The sequence below is a fragment of the Neophocaena asiaeorientalis genome, unplaced genomic scaffold (genome assembly GCF_003031525.2).
Source record: "Neophocaena asiaeorientalis asiaeorientalis breed wild unplaced genomic scaffold, Neophocaena_asiaeorientalis_V1.1 scaffold356, whole genome shotgun sequence".
NCBI lineage: Eukaryota > Metazoa > Chordata > Mammalia > Artiodactyla > Phocoenidae > Neophocaena > Neophocaena asiaeorientalis.
The window spans coordinates 144,363-158,819 of record NW_020172269.1 but is presented as its reverse complement, the minus strand read 5'-3'; the positions used below and the strand labels follow the sequence as shown (position 1 = coordinate 158,819).

At 56.2% G+C, this 14,457-nt stretch overlaps 1 protein-coding gene across 1 annotated transcript; it reads right to left on the bottom strand.

The window, feature by feature from the left end:
* Positions 1-6,030: 6,030 nt before the first annotated feature.
* Positions 6,031-14,414, bottom strand: ECHS1 (enoyl-CoA hydratase, short chain 1). Its single transcript, XM_024762106.1, has 8 exons — positions 14,291-14,414; positions 12,699-12,896; positions 12,097-12,224; positions 11,167-11,266; positions 9,837-9,941; positions 9,248-9,367; positions 8,049-8,116; positions 6,031-7,078 (listed from the first exon to the last, which is right to left on the bottom strand). Exons 1-8 carry the CDS (start codon positions 14,385-14,387, stop codon positions 7,013-7,015), a joined length of 882 nt encoding a protein of 293 aa, XP_024617874.1. The 5' UTR covers positions 14,388-14,414; the 3' UTR covers positions 6,031-7,012.
* Between the last annotated feature and the right edge of the window lie 43 nt (positions 14,415-14,457).

Below are 14,457 nucleotides of genomic sequence, written 5' to 3'. Positions count from 1 at the left end.
GGCGCGGTCTTTCGAGGTCTCGCTTACCCGGCCAGGTCCAGGACCCGGGCACCCACGTGTGTTTGTGTTGGAGCTCCCCAGCGCCCTCCGTGCGTGAAGGCCTCCTCTCCAGCCCCCGTTCCGCCCCCAGGCCTTGGGGACTCGTCCCCCACCCCCTCTAGCCCGCAGGGTCCGTGGTGCCCTGGGGTGGGGAGGGCTGGGTGGCGGCACAGGGAGGATTTACTCCTTCACCCAACACTGTTCACACTGGAAGGACCCTGAGGACAGGTGGGTGCGACCTCTGGGCCAAGCGGGTGTGCTGAGAGCACCCCTGCGCTGTCTTCCAGGCGTCAGCCTGCTGAGACCCCTCAGGTACCTGTCTAGGGTGCCGCACCCCTGCCCAGGGCAGCAGCGCTCTGACTCCCGGTAGGGGCCCCAGCGACCTGGACTCCACAGGACCCTCCCCATCCCCGCCCCCACACCCCCCAACACTAGGTGTCTTAATTTTGGGGGGGAGAGGTCACCTTCAGCTGGCCAGCTGAGGTGCATATAAAAGGAATGATTTCAAGGAGCCCATACATCTTGCATCTTCCCATACACAGGAAAGCACTAAATTCATTAACTTGAGATGTCTGGTTTTCTTTAATTAGCAGTAATATTTTGCTGTTCGGACTACCTGGTTTTTTGTTTTGTTTTGTTTGCAAAAACTCCTGTACATACTGGCTCCTCCTGTTACCCGAAAACTGGGTTCATCTCTCGGTGGGTGTCGAGCCGAAAGACAGCCAAGCCAGCAAAGGTGGGGAGAAGGAAGAATTTATCACAGCAAATAAGGAGAGCACGGGGGCCTTCCCAAAGCAGGGTCCCCCCCAGCAAAACTGGGGACGTTTTAAGCTAAGGGCACATGCGCGCATCCAGGAAGGGGCTTGAGCAGAAAACTTAGCATAAAGTTGGGGCAAAGGTCAGGTCGACAGAGTCACGTCTTTGTTGATTTAAGTCAGGACGGTCAGCATCACCATTCCACCCTCCACCTGGGTAGGGACCTTAGTTCCTGCACAACTCAAGGTATATTATTATGTTTATCCCTTGAGGAGGACCTAGGACTCTGCTTTATCACTGCCTTTTCTCTGTCCCTGTGTTCCTCTGTTCGTTTAACATCACTGATTACTGAGACCTGTTCAAGGGCAAGCACCAGGGCCAGGCTTAGACCACAAAATGGCACAGGCCAAAACGGGTTCTCGTCTGTTCAGAAAGCCATTCCTGGTTCTCTTTCTCCGGGGACCCCCTGCCCTATCTGCTTACACTCCCTCACCTCTTCGGAACAGTCCCTGAGAGCTGAGAGGCTGTATCCTGGGCTTAAGTCATCAGCAAGTCCACCGAATAAAGCATAATTCTCAATTTTTAGGTTGTGCATTTATTTCAGTCGACAGGTATGATTGTGTTTTCCCAAAATGGCAGCACCGCCGCCATGTTGTATCTGACACGGCAGTGAGTGAGGCGCCTCCCCTGAGGCGGGTTTGTCCCCTTCCTTGAACCGGGTGGACCTTTGTGTAACTGCCTCCAATAGAATGCTGCACATGCTGCTGCCTGGCTTCTGGGGGCAGGTCATAAAAGGCAGTATGGTGGGACTTCCCTGGTGGCACAGTGGTTAAGAATCCGCCTGCCAATGCAGGGGACACGGGTTTGAGCCCTTGTCCAGGAAGATCCCACATGCCGTGGAGCAACTAAGCCCATGCGCCACAACTACTGAAGCCCGCACGCCTAGAGCCCGTGCTCCGCAACAAGAGAAGCCGCTGCAACGAGAAGCCCAGGCACCGCAGTGAAGATCCCCCTGCCCTATCTGCTTACACTCCCTCACCTCTTCGGAACAGTCCCTGAGAGCTGAGAGGCTGTATCCTGGGCTTAAGTCATCAGCAAGTCCACCGAATAAAGCATAATTCTCAATTTTTAGGTTGTGCATTTATTTCAGTCGACAGGTATGATTGTGTTTTCCCAAAATGGCAGCACCGCCGCCATGTTGTATCTGACACGCCACAGTGAGTGACGCGCCTCCCCTGAGGCGGGTTTGTCCCCTTCCTTGAACCGGGTGGACCTTTGTGTAACTGCCTCCAATAGAATGCTGCACATGCTGCTGCCTGGCTTCTGGGGGCAGGTCATAAAAGGCAGTATGGTGGGACTTCCCTGGTGGCACAGTGGTTAAGAATCCGCCTGCCAATGCAGGGGACACGGGTTTGAGCCCTTGTCCAGGAAGATCCCACATGCCGTGGAGCAACTAAGCCCGTGCGCCACAACTACTGAAGCCCGCACGCCTAGAGCCCGTGCTCCGCAACAAGAGAAGCCGCTGCAACGAGAAGCCCAGGCACCGCAGTGAAGAGTAGCCCCGCTCACTGCAACTAGAGAAAGCCCACGTATAGCAACGAAGACCCAACACAGCCAAAAAAAAAAAAGGCAGTGTGGCTTCCTCCTGATTCTCTCTTCAGAACACTTGCCCTGGTGTTATAATCAAATGCAACCGATTTTCTCCCGAGGAGACAAAACCAGTTAGACAAGCACAATTTAATTTAGCTTATTTTGCAGGACAAGAAAGGTCAACTTGACCTGGGACAGTTCTTGTTTATGCCTCTGAAAATCATAAGCAAAACTCAAACAGTTCCCCCAACTGGCATGAGGTAACCACTAGCCAACTCTCTTTCATTTAAGAAAATTCGAATCTTGTAACCAATCATAAAGAACCACTGCCCTCACACTACATACGCTGCTTTGTAACAACATCCTCTGAGCCTCATCCCATGTTTTGGTTTGAGTCCTCCTGGTTTGCAAACTGTCTTTCTGGTGTGTGCACGATACACTTTTACTAATCTCTACCTAAGTAATTTGTTAGTTTTACTTCTGTTTTTTGTGAACTTCTGCCACTGGGAACGCAGACACGGTACTGGCAGGAAGCCGAGGGAACGAACGTGGTGAGCCCTCCTGTGGGCATTCGGCCCATAGCCCCAGCTCAGCCCAGTGACGCTGCATCAACCACCAGGCCAGGGAGCGATTGCTCAGGCGGGGCTCCAGCTGAGGCCCCAGACTTTGTGGAGCAGAGACAAGCTGACCCATGGTGGCCTGTCTGTATTCCTGACCCATACAAACTGAGAAAGGAGAACTGATGGTTGTTCCTGTAAGCCACCGAGTTGAGGGATAATTTATTATGTGGCAGCAGCTGACTAATGCAGGTGGCTCCTGTGCCCTGCTGAGATGTCACCAAAAGCCCTGCTGACGCTGCCCTTGGCCTTCAACCCTGTGTCTGCTCTCTCTCTACCCCGCTCCACACATGCAGGCTTGAGTGCAGACCCCAGTGCAGATGCCCGTGCCTGCACCGGCCGGATCATACCCCCGCTTAAGAACCCCAAACCTAACTTCACTGCCCAGCCTGCAAACGGGCTCTTGCTCAGGCCAGCTGGCTCTCAGCCCTCTAGGCTCTGGCCCTCCTTACAGGGTTGCCCGGTTTGCCTGCTGGCCACCTCAGTACTTACTGCTGCCTGTGCCGCAGGAAACAGCCCAACCCAGAACCGGGACAGGCCAGGCTCTCTCCCCTCAGAGCCCGCCCCCTTCCACCTCATTCCCAAATGGACCCTCAGCCCTGCGGTGACACGCCCGGAGGCCTGGCAGCTCCTGCGGAAGTTCTGTACGTGAAAGATGGCAGAGAACCTGAAGTCAACAGACAACCCACGTCCACTGCCTAGCCCTGCGGAGCCTCACTGGTCAAGGAAGCTGCCCAGGGAGGTGGTCAGCAGGGCCCACACTCAGGCCGCCCACTGCGGCCAATTCCACCCAGGGTGAGCAGTTTCTACTCCAAAACCTGAGTGGAGAGACTTGAAGTTAACATTCCCTGAAGCTTATCTTTTTAGTAGGAATATAAGAGGGAAAAGCCAATTTTATACGGATAGATGAGAATGCAAGGTCTCAGCTTCAGAAACAAATCAAACCCCCAAACAATATGGCGCCGGAGGTCAATTAACTCAACAGGGAGTGGAGGGCTCTCTGGGGCTTGTGGTCCTTGAAGTCCCGCTGGGGTTTGCCTTCAACCCCGCCACCCACAGCAAAGCACGCAGTCACACCACTGGACGGTCCCCAGTCTCCCCAAGCCTGGGGCCACCACGCAGCCTGAAGACAAGATCCTGTTCCCTGGGCCTGGGGCTGGGGCCCCGTCCCTGCCACATGCTGGATCCCAAACGACCCTGTGGGTGCAGACCTTTGAGACACACATACTCTCATGTACGGGTTCCACGTTGAGCCCTTTCTCAGCTTCCGGCTGAGCTGCTGAGACAAGGGCACCTGCGAGTCTTGGATGGGCCCCTCACAACTGGCCCCCCAGCACTTGGAGCTCTGTTGTTCGGAATCGGTTATGAAGGTCACCGCCCAACGCGTGTGAAAGATTAAACTAATGCACGGACTTTCTCAACTCTAAGGTTTCCTCCTGCACATACCTCTGCCTGTTCATTCTAGATGGTACGTCACTAGCGCAAACCCCGGTTACACAGCTTTAATAAATGGGGTTCGCACCTCTACTGCCATGAAGACCGCCCAGCTGGGCCCGGCCTTCCTGACCCCAGGGGAGAGCCTGATCTCGTGGTCCCCTCGTACCTACTCTCTTGCCCACCGTTCAAGGGCGACTCCATCAGAACTCTGTCTGCTGTCTGGGGAGGGCCTTGTGCCGTAATAGAACCACTGCGCCCTTCTCAAACTCCCGACCACGGCACACACCGCAGAATGACAGGGCCTGGGCGGAGACTGCAGAGCTAACCTCCCCAGGCAGACGGTCAGCAGAGCAATTCTTTTTGGACCCCCCAGCTGCGTAAATATGACCAGAGCACAAGGGTGAGTCATCGAAGGTGCTGGGCGGCCAGAGCTCCACTGGCCATCTCAGCTCTTCCTCAGATGCAGGTGGGTCTCTCTTGGGTGTTCAGCATGGGTCCTGGGTAGGGGGAGGGTACACACTCTGGGCCCAGCCCTGCCCAAGGCCATGACTGCAATCCCACATTCAGAAACCTCCGCTGGGCAGGCTGGTCAACAGGCTACCTGCCCATGACTGGCAGCAGGACAAGGTGGAGGAAACGCCTGTACCAGGTGCTCAGGTCTTCGCTGGGTGGCGGCTCCCGGAGGAGGGCTCTGAGGCCCGATTCCCAGGACAGGCAGGCGCATGTCTCACCGTGCAGCACTTGCTTAGGCAGAGCTCTGCCCTGGGTTCTGAGCAGCACCCATCATGCCGACAGCTGAGGCTCTCTCTGCAGAGCAAGACGGATGGGGTGGGGGTGGGGGCACAACGAAGCCAGCAGAGCTCACCCCTCACCTGGCCGTCTGTTCACCTGCAGCTGCGTTGCAGTGGGCACCGCACCAAGATCCAGGTGCCGGCGTTCGCTCCCAGAGGTGCAGCTCTCCTGGCCTCACCTTGGAGGGTCTGAGGACATTCTGAGGCTGGGGGGCCCTGACCCAGGCCAGTGACTGCCGTCTTCACCCGTGCAGCCCTCCCAGGCAGCAGGAGGACAAGGGCCTTCATCCCGTGCTCCAGGACTCATACGACTCTCCCCGCTGGGCACCTGCTCGAGAATCTGGTGTAAAATGGAGGGTTTAGAGTTCCGAGCTGGGCTGTGACTTGAGGATTAAACAGCAGACGTCTGGTCGGGGCAGAGGTGTTTCCCGGTACCTCGGTCACTCATTCACCCAGGGTCCTGCAAGGTGCCTGACTGCACGGTGCCCCAGGGGACGCAGCTGGCCCTCCCGGGGATAAGGCCACCAGAGGAACCTTGGTGCGTAAACTCTACGTCCTCCCAGAGCAAAGGGCACGAATCCTGCGCCAGGTCTGGGAGCATGCATTTTAAACCAGCGCCCCAGGGATTCCGACACAAGCAGTCCTCACACCAATCTGGGAGCCTCGGCCCCTAGCAGCCCAGCCCCACAGTGCCGCCCTTCCCTTCCAGACGCACTCGAGCTGAAATGCAAGGATTCGTGCAGGCAATGTTCGCTGCACCGCCGCCACGGCGGCTCTGAAACAAGAACCTGCACACGGTCTAAACATCCAACACCATGTAAATAAGCAGATCACAACATACACACATCATGAAATATTTCAGGGCCACTGAGAGGAATGCTAGTAGGAATAATATTCAGCCATGAAACGAAATGAAACTGTTAGTGCTACAACCTGACGGACCTTGGAAATATTATATTAAATCCAGTGACAGAAAGAAAGTGGAACAGAGGTCCCCAGGGCCGGGGGGCTGGAGTAGGGAGTTAGTGTTGAAGGGGTGAGGTTTCTGTCTGGGGTGATGAAACAGTCTGGAGATGAAGAACACTGTGAATACACTGAATGCTGTGAAAATGTACATTTAAGAATGGGAAAAATGAAAACAAATGCTAGTCAAACAGAAGGATAGGGTGCATTTGTGTGCTAGAAGCAGAAGGTGATCAGTGCACCTTGCAGAAACGTGTACGTGGAGAACCATTTCTGTTCAAAGAAAATGGAATTTCACACCGGAGCATGTGTTCACGCATGTGGGCACAGAAAGACACCTTGAAAGGCACGAACGTGTGAACAGTGGTTACCCTCGGAGTGGGAGGTGGGTGCCTTACTTTAAGAGCCTCGTCGTGTCTGAATGTTGTTACTGAGAATGACAAACAAGTTTTAAAGTGACAGAACATTCAAATCTCGCGATAACGAAAAGAAGGGCATAACGTGACCTGAAGTTTATCATTCAGTCAAGAGCACGTCTCTTTAAAGGCTCAGCAGCGAGGCCATCCCTCTGAGCGGCCACGTCCACCGGCTGCAAACGACACCGCAACCAAGCTGGGGGTCCTCACGAGAGCCGGGTGAAGGCCCCCTGCTGCTCGGGGGGGCGAGAGCCCACACAGCCCCCCAGGGCCCCTCACAGCTGGAGAGAAGCTGTGTGTCCCTGACACTGCGTTTGACAGAGAAGGATGTATTTGCTTCTGAAGCTGACAGGCCGTGTTTCTCCTCTTTAACTCGAGGCGCTGAGGCACAGGCAGCCAGCTCCTACTGGTCTTTGAAGCTGGCCTTTCTCTTCTCCACAAACGCAGACATCCCTTCTTTCCGGTCTTCCTGGTGAGAGAAGGGGAAAGGCAGAGGTGGATGGTCACTCTGCGTGGGGTCCAGGCGCGAGGCTCTGCCTGTGTCAGGGCTGCTCCCTGCCCTTGGCCGTCCACTCACCGGGTCCTGCAGCGGGATCACCTCAAAAACTGTGAATGATCCCAATTCCCAGGGGTGGCTTGGGAATGGGTATTTTTCCATTAAACACCCCCGCCCCGCCTTTGTGATGGTCATTCAGGAACCACTAACCTATGAGTGGAATAAACTCCCATCTACAGAGAACCTCAGATGCACGTACTAGGGTCATTCACCAAATCATGACCTGGATTTAGCCATGCTCTAGGTCAGGTGGTGTCCTGAGGGTCAGGAAGCAGGACACGAGAATCCAAGCTCTACCTCTGCATACCTTCCTCTGTGTGCACATATGCACACACGCATGCAATCACACACATGTGCACACACGCACCTGCACTTCCTCAAGAGCTAAAGCCATTTTTAATCTTTTATAAAACACCTAGATATGACTTTCTGATAATAAAAGATCAGTTTTAATGACTATTAAGAGAATGATTTCCTTTGAGTTACTGGCAGATATCCTAGAAAATAATGCTCCAAGGCTTCAGATTATGATAGCGTAATACACTCGAGCCCCATTCCAGGTAACTGGAACAATCTAGGAAAATTATGAGTAAATGGATTGCATTTTAAATACAGGAGTTGCTGTTTAAGGGTGCAATTTGTAAAATCTTTTGTAATAGGAAATAACTGTGTGTAAGTTTCTGTACTTTTGAACTTCCACACACTGTACTTATTTGAAAAAAAATCAGTGCTCAGTGACAGAGCACACGCGATCCGGTTACAGGGGAAGCTAAGGGTTCTGACCAAAGAGAAATGGTATTTAGTGATAAAACCTATAAGGAAATGCCAGGAACCTCTATGGCTGGACCGTGTGTGATTCTCCACGTGAATGAGGCTTACTTACGGTAGCAAAAGTTGAATAGAAGAGTTTCTTCTCCAACTTAATGCCCTCTGTTAATGTCATTTCAAAAGCTGAAAAAGAAAACCCTGAAGTTAGGAGCTGAGGTGCCAGGTGTGGGAACACAGAACTTTTTTGTGGAGGCAGGACACACCCTCGGGGACTGATGTGGACTTTGACTTCACAGATGATGTTTAAAGTACAGCCTCGCTGCTCAAATGCACCACCCCAGCCGAGATGCCCAGTGAATACTGCTCCCGGCCTCCCAGTGTCCTGCACGGGGACCTAGATGGAAGGTGGGACGGCAAACTCTGTCCAGTCACGAGAGGGCTGAGGAAGCCCATGACACTGAACTCAAAAACCACGACAAATAATTAAGGACAACACCCAGAAAACAGAACTCTGTGCAGAACAGAGTGAGTCCCGGGCCATCTTTGCAGTGGAGGTGATGCAGGTGCGAGGCTCGCGGAAGCGTTTCCTTGGCGGCACCTGTAGCTGGGTCCCTGCGGCCAGCGCCCAGCCAAGGTGACAGGTGCCTTGGGCCTTGCGGCACGTCCCCTCCCCTGCTGCACGCTCCACACGCTAGTGCCTGTGTGAACGCTTTGGCCGAGGCCGGGGGCCCGGGAGGCCGGTGAGCAGAGACGGGGGGCAGAGCGGCTTGCCGCGGGCACACACGGCTGTCCCAGCTCACCGTCCTCTTGAAAGGCGACACGGAGCAAAGGGACAGCCTCACTCCAACGCTGAGAACAAATCGTCATGTTAACACTCTAGCGATTCTGAGGAGGGGCGGTCAGAGCTGTCCCGCCGGCAGAGAGAGGACGCCCAGTCCACAGCGACAGCCGGGAGCATGCTCTCTGCCCCCAGCTCATCCCCGACAGATGGGCGGAGCTGCTGGCCGAGAGGAGCCTCTTCCTCCCAGGTTCCCCAGGTGACCCTTCCCGGGCTTCCCCTGCACGCCAGCGCCAGCCCCCTGGCGCCTGTCCCCCAGGCTGGCCCTGTTCTTGGGTCCTGCTTCCAAGGGGAGCTCAGGCCATTTCAACAGAATTTGTTAGCGAGCAACTAGAAACCAGAACTCTACGAAGAGCCAAAATCGAAATACCAAGAATCCTAACAATTTTTGTCGGGACCGGTTAAGATGCATAATTCTGACCCCAAATTGTCAAGCCTCGCAGCTGCTGTGTGGCCTTCTCCGCTCTCCTCCCTACCTGCGTTCACTGATTCTTTGGCCATCGCTGTTACAATCTTAGAGTTGCTGGCAATTTTCTCTGCACACTTTATGGCTTCTTCCACCAGTGTCTCAACAGGAAAAATTTTGCTTACAAGACCTAAAACACATAAAGGTAAACAACACGTGGCAGCAGCTGGTTCTCGTTCTCTAAGCCACAGCACAGGCCTCTGGGTGCCAACAAGGCAGCGGGGACACAGGAAAGGGTCCACGGTGTCCCCTGGTAGGGCCGCCACCCTTGGCTGCTGCGGTCACTGGGCTCTTACAGTCACAGGTCACTGAGGGTCCAGGAGAGGGCATGCCTGCGGAGGGTCTCGGAGACCCTGTTGCTGACCTTGGCTCTGGGAAGCGGGGCGGTTTCACTATTGCTCTTTAACCTGCATGCATGCCTCAGTCACTCCTTTAAGCATGTGGTATTTCAAATGAAAAAACAAAGGCAGTGAGTCTCCTGGGCTCCCAGGACACGGGAAAGCTCTGTGCTGATCACCGGTGGGAGGCCCTGGATGCAGCCCTCCCCACTCCACTCAGCTTCCTGAGGGGGCAGCTCCACGGGAGGCTGTGGCCCGTACCTGCTTGCTTGGCATCCTGGGCCGAGATCCGGTCACCAGTGAGGACCATCTCCATGGCCAGTGACTTTCCGACGGCACGGGTCAGTCTCTGGGTGCCCCCTGCACCTGCAGGGCAGAGGGCTGCTGGGCACCGATGGCTCTGCAGCCAGGATGCACAGATGTGCTGTCCCCAAGTGCCCCAGGGCTGAAGATGGGCCCCTTGGGTGGGGTGGGTGGGCAGAACCCAGGCGTCCAGCAGGTGGGGAAGCCGGGGTAGGCTCCTTTCCACACTCGGGACCCCCTGCCTGGTACCCTGGGTCCCTTGCACCAGTACCTCTCATGCAGAAGTCAGACTACGGACAGACACAAGGAGCTCGCGGCCCAGGGCCCCAGACCCTGACTCAACCCAACCCAGAGGGCAGCTGGGGGGCAGCCTTCGAGCACGGCTTGCTCTGCTCCAGGTGTGGGACGACGCTCCTCTCTTCCGGGTTCCCGCCTTCCCGGCCCCGCTCCCCACCCCCTCCTGCTCACTCCACGGCCTCTAGCTGGAAAGAGAGTGGTCTGCCTGGTCATCCGCCCGTGGTGAACCCCAGGGCTGCCAGACCGAGCCAAGGAGCCACCTGAGGGGGGCACCCACAGTCCAGCAGACTCGGACACTGCCTCAATGCAGTGGAGACCTCAGGCATGGGATGGGAAGACCCTGGTGGTCACCCTCAGCTGACCTCAGACACGCTCTCCTGACCCCACGGCTGCTCCCTGCCCAGCCCAGCTGGCTCGGGAAAGGCTCTGGGCTCCAGGCTCTACACCCAAGGCAGAGACCCCGTGGGGACACAGCCCAAAGTCCTCGTCAGGTGGACCGAGGGGCAGAGGTGTCACTGTTGGCCCACTGTTCCTGTCGCCCTGTCCACGGGGGATATGATTCCCTGCTCTGAACCTGGGTGAGGCTATGGGACTTGCTCTGGCCACTGAAACGTGAGCTCTCAGTGTTGGCCCGTGGTCAGCGTGTTCTCTTCTCTGAGCTGCTGACCAATAAAGATCCAGCGCAGATGTGGCTCATAAGCAAGACTCTCTGTGGTTAGAATCCACCATGTGGCCAGCCCTTCCTGTTCGTGTCGGACAAGGGACCCAGCAACTCCAGAGGAGCCGGCACAGCTCCGAGGCCCCCAAGCCACTCTCAGCGCTGCTGTGCCCACGTGACCTTAGTGTGCAGACAGGCAGCCACAGTCCAGGCTCACACGACAGCCCCACGTGCTTTTGTCGGACACTGGAACAGCCCAAATGCCCCCAAGACGCGGGCAGACTGTGGACGATGACTTGAAGAACCGATACCAAAGCTACCATCAGTCTTTACCTGGGATGGTTCCTATTAGGATCTCTGGCTGCCCAAACTGAGCTTTCTCTCCAGCATAAATGATGTCACACATCATAGCAAGTTCACAGCCACCACCAAGCTGCAAAACAGCACGAGGTTCCACGGAGGAACCCGGTCAAAAATCACTGCTTATTTGAATTTTCTATTAAAGTGAAACACAGTCTAGGGTACAGCAAAGATTAACACAGAGATGCAAAGTTAGTTAACTGTTCCCACAAATTACCTATACAGTGGATGCCAGCAAACTTTCTGTAAAGGGCCAGACAGCAAATGCTTGCGGCTTTGCAGGTCCTACAGTGTCTCTCGTGGCCACTCCACTCTCTGCCGGGGGGGCTCGAAGGCAGCCAGGAGGGGAGAACCGATGGCTATAACCTCTGCCCTCTGACCCGCTGACCCCAGGGGAGCTTTACTAAGGAATCGTGAGTTCAAATGCCCTCCTGGCTTCTCTACAGGCCACAACCAGTCCCAGAGCCTCTGAGCTGTCCAGGCGCCTATAGGAGACCCCGATGGACCAAACAGGGGAGGCAAAGCTTTCAACAGTGGTGAAAGAGGTTAGTTTACAGGGCAGTGCAGGTTGGAAAGCCATCAAAACTGCACAGAGAGCCAACACGTGTGCCCTTAACCTTGCCGTGGGGGAAAAGCACTCCCGGGGAGCCTCAGGACTGGGGGGACTTTACTAACAAAGGAATCTGAAGCCCAACAGCTGAATCCCCACTAACACAGCAGATGCTGAAACACCTCCTCCCTTTACAGCTCTTGGCTCTTCAGCATCACTAGTCAGAAAAGGCCTGCGAGCCTACGAACGAGACTCAGGTCTCCCCCAAATAAAAATCAGTTCTACTGCACACACACAAGTACAATTCCTTCAGGTGTTCTGAGTGCAAGGAGGTGGCATGGGCGGGCACTCACGGCGTAGCCATTGACAGCAGCTATGACCGGCTTCTTGACCCGAGAGAGTCGGTCCCAGTGGCTCAAGAACTTGCTGGAGTAGCAGTCCTGGAACGTTCGATTCTGCATTTCCTTGATGTCGGCTCCAGCTGTGGTGGAAAAGAGGTCCCAGTTACCAGAGCAGAGACCCCACACCAGCAGGTAGCTACTGAGTGTGCCCTGCCAGCAGGCACCAAGGGTTGCAGGGGATGGCCACGTGGACACACAGCTGGGCGGGGGGTACAGTGCAATACGCTGTGATACGAGCTGATGGAGGTGATGCAGACGGATGTGGACAGGAAACAGAGCGGAGAGGGACTCAGAAGAGGCAGGGCTCACTCACTATTCACTCGCACCCGAGACGTGACTGCCCCTGAACAGACTGGTTTTGCTGGCGGGGCACACTCAACGTTAAATGTCAGACGGGCCCCTCCAAGCAGCCTGGGGTTTGGTCCGCTTTACGTAAGTAAACCCCCGAGTCGCAGAACCTTCCTGATGCATTCACGGAGGTGTAAGGCTGCCTGCCTCATGCCATGGGTGCGACCGCACACCTGGGCAGCCTGCCACCACACTGCCCGCCTCACCTGCAAATGCCTTCTCCCCGCCTGTGAGGACGATGGCCCCCACAGCCGGGTCCTCCTCGAAGGCCTGCAGCGCCTGGTTGAGCTCCATGATCAGGCCATCGCAGAGCGCATTGAGTGCCTTGGGGCGGTTCAGCTGGACCAACCCCACGTTGCTGTTCTTCCCCTTCTTGGCTGTGATGATGTATTCAGAGGCTGCGCCTGGGGCGAGAGGGGAAAAGGGGCTGTCCACTCACGGAGGCACCAAACTGGGGGGATGCACCCGTCAGTGGACAGAGTGACCCTGACAGGACCCCTGAGGGGCCCTGCTCAGTCCCTGGTGGCTGCATCATGCAGCTTGTAGCTGCATGGGTGGCTTTTACAGTGCTCTCTGCTTTCACGGATATTGGAACACTTCCTTAAGTTAAAAAAAAAACCCAGCAATGGGCTTCCCTGGTGGTGCAGTGGTTGAGAGTCCGCCTGCCGATGCAGGGGACACGGGTTCGTGCCCCGGTCCAGGAAGATCCTACATGCCACGGAGCGGCTGGGCCCGTGAGCCATGGCCGCTGAGCCTGCGCGTCCGGAGCCTGTGCTCCGCAACGGGAGAGGCCACAACAGTGAGAGGCCCGCGTACTGAAAAAAAAAAACGAAAAAACCCAGCAATGAAAAGCAGCCTTCCTTCTCCTGAATGCCTTGGTCAGCGCTTCCCAGGATGCGTACTAGAGATAGCCTGGGATCCTGTAGAAACAAGGAATGAGGAAACGCCTTCTTTAAACAAATGCCAACTAGGTGAGGGCAGTTAAGCTGCAAACAGAACAGAGTTCCAGCCCTGCTGGGTGGACAGCCTGGTGGGAGGCACACAGGCAAAGGACAACTGTCAGGGCCTGGGCGGGGGCGGCCCGCTCAGAGCTGGGGCCAGCAATGACCTGGAGAAGAAGGTTAGCCAAGGTGGTGGCTTCCTTGAATGGGGAATCAGGGATCGCAGTACCTATCCCATGCGCTTGTGGGGATGTGACTGAAATCACACGTGTAAAGGCAGCATGCCTGTCACATACAAGACCAGGAATGATGGCTGGGTACAGGCCAGGATGTAGAAGCGGGTGGTAAAAGAGAACTCAGGTAAAACCCACACGACCTGGTAGCTAGGTCAAGTGGACACACAGGTGAAGGCAGAGGCCGCAGAGATTCTTTCCCAGCGACATCGACATGGCCAAGAGTTCCCGCTAAATGCGGGGTGGGGGGGGGTGGCGAGTGCGCTCAGGAGAGAGGAGGACGGGCGCCCGGCTGGCTGGGGTGGGGCAGAACCTGAAAGACACACCCGGGGAGAAGCCGTGGACATGGGGAGGCCTGGGCAGGAGGCACTGCAGGACAGCACGTGCGACCCTTTCCAATTGCAGAGGCGCTAACCGCACGTTCTCTTAAAGTCTGAGGACTTTCACACCGAACGCTGAAATGGCCAGAGGTCTTGGCACTCCGTCCCGAGTCCTCAGAGTTGAGACGCTAGTGACCCCAGGGCTCCGCGAGCTCAGGCAGCAGGTGCTGGGAGGGGTCCGGCCCTGGGATGAGGGCTCGGAGGACCCCCACCGCGGGCCCGCCCCCCTCGGCCCAGCACTCACTCGAGACGAAGGAGCGCGGCGCGGGGCAGCCGGGCCAAGTGCACAGCAGGGCGCGGACGCTAGGCTGCAGGGCGCGCAGAGCGCGCAGGGCGGCCATGGCTCTTGCGTGACGACAGCTCGCTCCGGCCGCCCGCCCCGCGGAGCCGCCCCCGGGCCGCGCCAGTCAG